Below are 7659 nucleotides of genomic sequence, written 5' to 3' on the forward strand. Positions count from 1 at the left end.
CTATAATTTTCCTACTGTGTCTTCAATGTCTAGCATGGTTCCTTTTCAACAATATTCAGAAATATTTGTCAATTAAGTGACTTAAATCAATTTCCATAACCTCAACATACAGAAACAAATCTATTTGCACTTCCATCAAATGCAGATGCTATGACAGAATATTATTCTTCTAACTTATCCTTTTCTTAGTTTTTTATTACTCATGTGCTTAACATGTGAGTCTGCTTCTAATATCTCATTAACCCTGGAAATTCTCTCTTTCATTCCAGTAATTCTTTAGGAACTCAGCCAACTCTCCTCTCCCTCAGATTTTTGTCATAACCTCCTGAATAGGTGTCAATCCTCCCCCTTTTTTCCCCTCCAGCTCCATTCTAGAAACATACAATTTCCACAACACAGTTCTGAAATACTCTGTGACTCATGGTTGGGTAGGTGAGTGTCTGAGCATGTGGAACACAAGAAAGAGGTGAAGAACACATTATTTACGATATCAGTATAAGAGTAAATGTCTGTATTTTATCAAGGAAAAACCCAAGTTCAGGCAACCTATTTTTAGTCCAATTTTCAAAAGAGGCCATAAGATCTCAACCAGGAGTAATTCACAAACAAGTACACAGAGAATTGTTACAAACAAAGATCTGTTTTTATTAAGAACAGATGACTTGCCACACTGTAGGATGTTGGAACCATCAAGACAGACATAACAGAGATCACAGACTAAAGGATAAAGGCTAATATTTGGAAAATAGTCAGATGATACATCAGAGCCTGGGACCACAATGATGGCATTATAAAAATGGGTAGTTGGACATCAAAGCCCCCAGCAAGCATGTAATTTCCTGGATATAGAAGTCAGGGGTGCAGATCCCTATATCAACCTATCTTTGGACATGTCATTTTAGAAGTAAAGGAGGCTTGGATAGTGATGTTCTAACAGCAAGAAGAATAACATCTTCTATAGCAAAGTGGCCTGTAGCCACAGTAGCCAGAGCCAGAGCTGTATCCACAGCCATAGCTGGAGCCATAACCACAGCCATATCCAGTTCCATAACTACAGCCATAACGGGGGCTATATCCACAGCCATATCCGCAGCCATATCTGGTTCCATAACCACAGCCATAGAGGGGGCTGTATCCACAACCATAGCCGGTCCCATAACTGCAGCCATAATGGGGGCCAAATCCACAGCCATAGCCATATGTGCAGCCATAGCTACAGGAGTTGCCATAGTAGTTGCAACACATGTTGTCAGGAGAAGAGAATTCAGGCGGGTTGCAAGAGGAGGTTTCTGAAGTGTGTGTGTCTTCTACTTCTCCTGGCCCTTTATATACTGTCAGTAATTGGCAGAGCATACCATTCATCCCTGACTTAGCCACAAAATATGTAAACAACTTGTATGTGCCAGTTGCTGTTGACAATCATTAACAATGGTTTGCTTAAAATGAGCTCATTATTTTACAGTCTCCAGTTTCAATTAAAGAGCATCATTTACATTTACTCTGCCAAAGAATTGTCTCAATAGAATCATGTGCCCAAATGTAAAACTGATACCCATTTTCAAACCCTTCTATTATTAAATAGCTACCTCACACAACTATGTTGTGGGGAGTTATAGGAAAATTTTGTCCTTTTTGTCGCTACTCTTTCCTAAAATGTCTGCCTTGGCCCATAGGGAAAGAAATACTCCCATCTCCTTTCTTGAAGCATTGCAACATCTTGCCAGGCTTCTCAAACTCAGATACCTACTGTCAGATATCTACTAGTTTCTTGTAGCAGAAAACAAGGATGATGCTAACTCTCTAAGGCACAGAACAGCCCCCAACAACCAAGAAACATCTAGGCCAAAGTATCATGGCACTGAGATCAGAAACCTTGGCTTATAGCTCTGCCTCTATAAATAAGCTCTTCTACCTGTAGGTGTCTCAATCCAAACATGCCCTTTCCTCTCATCCTATCCCAAACATCTGAACTTTCCATCACCAAATGTGCAAAGAGTGTGTTTTTTGTTTGTTTGTCTGGGGGAATTCTTTTTGCTCATCTTGCTTCTCTAGGTTTTACTTAAATCACCATTTTCAGAATCCAGTGGACTCCAAAACTAAATATTGCTTATGTAAAAACTATGAAATCCAACTTAGAAGCGAGTAGGAACTCAGGAAGATCATTCTTTCTACTGGATACTGGAATTTCACAACAAATGAATGAGTGGTGATCCACTACTTTATTAAGTACCTTCAACAGGCATTTTCACAAAACCGTTGATTTCATTTTCTGAGAAATTTCATTATTACACATTTTTCCTTCATTAAGGAATCTTCCTATTTCTTTATATTGATCACAGGTCTAATCTGATCACTGTGTGATGTTTCATTACTAATAGTAAATATTAAGAAAGTACATCCCCATACCAACTTTTCTTTTCCTTTGTCTCCTTTTCTGTCATCCTTGAAAGTCAAAACTATAAATTCTGTTTCACAAATTCCCTGGCATACACACTTTACTTTTTGATACTACTTTCAACACCCACTTTTAGGCCACAATACTCCTGGATTGTTGAAAAACTATTCTATCTTGATTTCATTATTTCTACTATTTTTCCATTCAGATCTCTGGATACTGCTCCATAATGGTGGCAGTGTGTCTATTTTCTGCAGCCCTGAATAACCTGTTCTGAGTTCAATGCCTGGTACATAGTTGACCCTAGATCAATATTTCGCCAATAGAAAATGGTGCATAAAATCAAATACACATTCAGCTGTTGGTCTGCCACTTATGAGCTATAAGATATTTAGATATATTACTGCCATCTTCTCTTTTAACTCAAACTGAAACTCTCAAATGTTCTTTCTCTGAGAGAGTGACAAGATTTCAGACTTTGAGGAGGTGTTAAGCGTAAGTTTGTGAGGACCCATTTTGAGATAATTAAGTTGTCTTAAGAAATGATAGACTCTTTACTGGATACACAAATGATCTTACACATGCTAGTAAGTGATATTCTTCCATTTTGCAGAATGCTTTACATAATAAAAAAACAATGAAATAATAAGTTAGATTTTTAAGGAGCTGTAAGCATTAGAATTCCCTTCCCCTGTTTGTAATGCTAACCTCAGAGTTACTCAGAGCACACTCAGTCCTCAGATCTGACTTACAAATGTTCCAGCTGTGAAAACTGTCCTGCCCTTGAAACAACCCCTCTTTCTTCACCAGTTGGACAAATTATATCCTGGGAATAGCCTCACTCCAGGCTCGCCTTGATGGCAGGGACATCTTTCTTGGAATTGTCCATTTTGTGGGGTCTCCCAGCTCCAAGGACCTCAGAGTCAGAGTTTGTGCAGTGACCCCTGTCATAGAGATGAAACAGTGACACATTTATCACTGCTGGTTACAACTTAGTCTGAAAGGCTTTTTCTGTGGTACGATCTAAATGCTAGAGTTCTGGAAGTTCAGAAAACGAAAGGACACTAAAGTCAGAACCAAACAAAGTAGTAGGCTCTCCAACCCAGCAAATTGACTGTAATTTTTAATTCCATTCTTATGTCTTCCCTAGCCAAAGAGAGCCCCATTAAGGCATTAGACTTTGCTCTTTTCCACTGGAAAATGTGGCAACACCAGATTATACTTGAAACCTCATAAAATTCTCTTTTCCCTTTACACTTGCTACTGTCCTCTCTAGTCTTCATCCAACTGGAATCAACTCGTTTGTCACAACCTCAAATTCCTCCCTGAACTATTTCTCTAATCCTTTAACCCTTTCTTTCTCATTAAGTTGTTTTATTCCCTCTGTGGAAGTTATCTGTCAGAATTCATTTTAATTATTCTTTACTTTTTTTTTAACTTCATCTACTAGAATGTAAACACTCTGAGAGCAGGTCAGATATCTATAATATTCCCACTGTGTCTTTGGTGTGAGGGATGGTTTCATGTCAAAAATATTTGTCAATTAACAAGTTAAATCAACTTCCACAACCTCTATATATGCAAATCTATTTGCACTTCCATCAAATGAAGATGAGGTGACAGAATATTATTCTTCTAACTTATTCTTTCTTTGTTTTTCTTCCTCATTTGCTTAACACTGAGTCTACTTCTAATTTCCAAATAACCCTGGAAGCAATCTTTTTCATTCCATTAATCCTTTAAGCTCAGAAGCCACATTATCTCTCTCTAGGACTTTTGCCTTGACCTCCTGAAGATGTGTCATCCCTTCTCTTCTTTTCTGTTGTGCTCCGTCTAGACACAATGCGATTTCTAAAGCACAATTCTGCAATACTGTGTGAGTGTTCTTGGGTAAGAGGATGTCTGAGCATGTGGAATATGAGGATTAGGTAAAGAAGATACCATTTATCATGCAGGTATAAGAAGAAATGCTTGTACTATGCCAAAGTAAAATCCCAATTCAGGCAAGCTATTTTTAGCCAAATTTCCAGAGAAGCCATATCATTTCAAAAAAGGAGTTATTGACAAGCAAGCACACAGAGATTTCTTAGAAAGAAAGAACCACTTTTATTGAGAATAAGTGATTTGGCCCATTGTGGGGTATTAGGATCATCAACATAGTCACATCAGAGAATCAGAGACTAAGGAAATAATGCTAATGTTTGGAAAATAGATGATACCTCAGAACTTCAGACCACAATACTATTCTAAATATGGATAGTTGGAGGTCAAAGCCTCTGTAAAGTTGTAATTTGGGGGTATAGAAATTGTGGGGTCCAGATTGTTGAATCAGCATTATCCTTAGATACACCATTTCAGGAACAAATGAGGCTTGGATAGAGATGTTCTAGCAGCAAGAAGAATAATATCTTCTGTAGAAAAATGGCCTGTGGCCACAGTAACCAGAACCAGAGCCATATCCACAGCCATAGCAGGAACCGTATCCATGGCCATATCTGGTTCCATAACCACAGCCATAATGGGGGCCATAGCCACAGCCATAGCCACAGTCAGACCCACAGCCATAATAGGGGCCAAACCCACAGCCATAGCCATATCTGCAGCCATAGCCACAGGAGTTGCCATAGTAGTTGCAACACATGTTGTCAGGAGAAGAGAATTCAGGCGGGTTGCAAGAGGAGGTTTCTGAAGTGTGTGTGTCTTCTACTTCTCCTGGCCCTTTATATACTGTCAGTAATTGGCAGAGCATACCATTCATCCCAAACTTAGCCACAGAATATGTAAACAACTCGTATGTGCCAATTGCTGTTGACAATCATTAACAATGGTTTGCTTAAAATGAGCTCATTATTTTGGAGACTCCAGTTTCATTTAAAGAGCATCGTTTACATTTACTCTGCCAAAGAATTGTCTCAATAGAATCATGTGCCCAGATGTAAAACTGATACCCATTTTCAAAACCTCCTATTATTAAATAGCTACCTTACACGACTACGTTTTGGAGGATTGCAGGAACATTTTGTCCTTTTCGTCGCTACTCTTTCCTAAAATGTCTACCTCTGCCCATAGGGAAGGAAATGCTCCCATCTCCATTCTTGAGTCATTGCAACTTCTTTCCAGACTTGTCCCACTCAGATACCTACTGTCAGATACCTACTAGTTTCTTATGGTACAAAATAAGGAGGATACTAATTCTCTAGGGCACAGAACAGCCCCCAACAATCAAGAAACATCTTGACCATAGTGTCATGGCACTGTGATCAGTTTGTGAGTGTCTTTAGGTCTGAAGCGTGTTTATTGTATGCAGCATATATATGGGTGTTGTTTTTTGATCCAATTGGCCGCCCTATGCCTTTTGATTGGAGCATTTAGTCTATTAACATTTAAAGTAGCTATTGATAAATATGTATTTATTGCCATTTTGCTACTTTCTTTTTTTCTGGGTGTTCTGGTAGCTCTTCTCTGTTCTTTTCTTTTTCTCTTGCTCTCTTCCTTTGTGTTTTGATGGTTTTCCTTACTAATATGTTTGATTTCTTTGGTCTTACTTATTTGCTTACTTATTATAGGTTTCTAGTTTGTGATTACCATGAGGATCCTATATAATATTCTATGTATAGAGCAGTCTATATTGAGTTTATAGATACTTTAGCTTGACCTCTTTCTAAAAGCTCTACTTTTTCACTCCCCTCCTCCCACCTTTGATGATTGTGAAATCATATCTAATCTCTTGTTTTTTGTGTGTCTATCCATTACCCTCTTATCACTGAAATAGGTGACTTTAGTTCTTTAGTCTTTTAACCTTCATATTATCTTCACTTGTGGTTGATCTGCTACCTTTACTATATTTTTTCCTTTACCAGTGATTTTATTGCCTGGTTTTTTGGGGGGTTATTTTGAGAATTTTTTTATCCGTATTTGTGGTCATTGCTTTCCCACTTAAATAAGTCCCTGCAGCATTTCTTGTAAACTGGTTTCTTGGTGATAGACTCCTTTAATTTTTGCTTGTCTGGGAAGCTCTTTATCTCTCCTTCCGTTCTGAATGACAACCTGATGGATAGAGTATTCTTGGCTGTAGGTTTTTTTCCTTCTAGCACTTTAAATACATCATGCCATTCTCTTCTTGCCTGTAGGGTTTTGGCTGAGAAGTCTGCTGATAGCCTTATGGACTTTCCTTTGTATGTCACTTGTTGCCTTTGTCTTGCTGCTTTTAGGATTCTCTCTTTATCTTTAATTGTGAACATTTTAATTATAATGTGTCTTGGTGTGGGCCTCTTTGGGCTCATCTTTCTTGGAGCTCTCTGTGCTTCCTGTACTTGGATGTCTATTTCTTTCCTTAGGTTAGGAAAATTTTCAGCTATCATTTCTTCAAACAGATTTTCCACCCCTTTGTTTCTCTCTTCTCCTTCTGGGACACCAATAATATGAATGTTAGTGTACTTGATATTGTCCCGGAGTTCCCTTAGACTGTTCTCATTCTGTCTAATTCTTTTTTCTTTTTTCTGTTGAGCCTGGGTGATTTCCTCTAGTCTTTTGTCTAGCTCACTGATCCATTATTCTGTATCCTCTACTCTGCTATTGAGTCCCTTTAGTGAATTTTTCATTTCCAGTGTTGTATTCTTCATTTCTGATTGGTTCTTTTTTATATTTTCCAATTCTTTGTGATGAGCTCACTGTGTTCATCCAGTCTTCTCCCAATATCTGTGAGCATCCTTATGAGATTTTGTTTGAACTCTTTGTCAGGTAGGTCACTTATTTCTGTTTCATTTAGTCATTTTCCTGGAGTTTTGTCCTGTTCCCTTCCTTGGAATGTATTCCTTTGCCTCCTCATTATGCCTCTTTCTCTGTGCTTATTTCTATGTATTAGAGGAGTTGGCTATGTCCCCTGATCTTGGAGAAGTGGCCTTATGTAAGAGATGCCTTTTGAGGCCCAGCAGTGTGATTTCCTCTTGTCACTAGTCCAAATGATCTGGATGTGACCCCTTTGTGGGCTACTTGTGTCCTTCTGCTGTGGCAGGGTTGTTCCCACTGCAGGTACCCAGGGAGTCTAGTCTTTCTTTCTCTGACCAGCTGTTTGTAAATCTGGTTTGGGGAGCCTTAGCACCATTGGCTACAAGATCTAAGAGCACACTCCTCTTGCATTTTTCCTGTTAATTGGGAGGTACCCAGTGTAGCTGGTGCTAGGCTCAGGGGCTTACAGTTGCTATAGGTCTCAGGCCTACAAGACTGTTGTCAGTTCTTTAGGAGTGCAGCTGAGTGGGGATGGC

The 7659-nt window shown here is 38.8% G+C and overlaps 1 protein-coding gene across 1 annotated transcript; it reads right to left on the minus strand.

Annotated features, from left to right (window-relative positions):
* Positions 1-646: 646 nt before the first annotated feature.
* LOC124231463 (keratin-associated protein 21-1-like) lies at positions 647-1291 on the minus strand. Its single transcript, XM_046648264.1, has one exon. The coding sequence runs from the start codon at positions 1243-1245 to the stop codon at positions 931-933; it is 315 nt and encodes a 104-aa protein (XP_046504220.1). The 5' UTR covers positions 1246-1291; the 3' UTR covers positions 647-930.
* Positions 1292-7659: the final 6368 nt, after the last annotated feature.

The sequence above is a fragment of the Equus quagga genome, chromosome 21, assembly GCF_021613505.1.
Source record: "Equus quagga isolate Etosha38 chromosome 21, UCLA_HA_Equagga_1.0, whole genome shotgun sequence".
Classification (NCBI taxonomy): domain Eukaryota; kingdom Metazoa; phylum Chordata; class Mammalia; order Perissodactyla; family Equidae; genus Equus; species Equus quagga.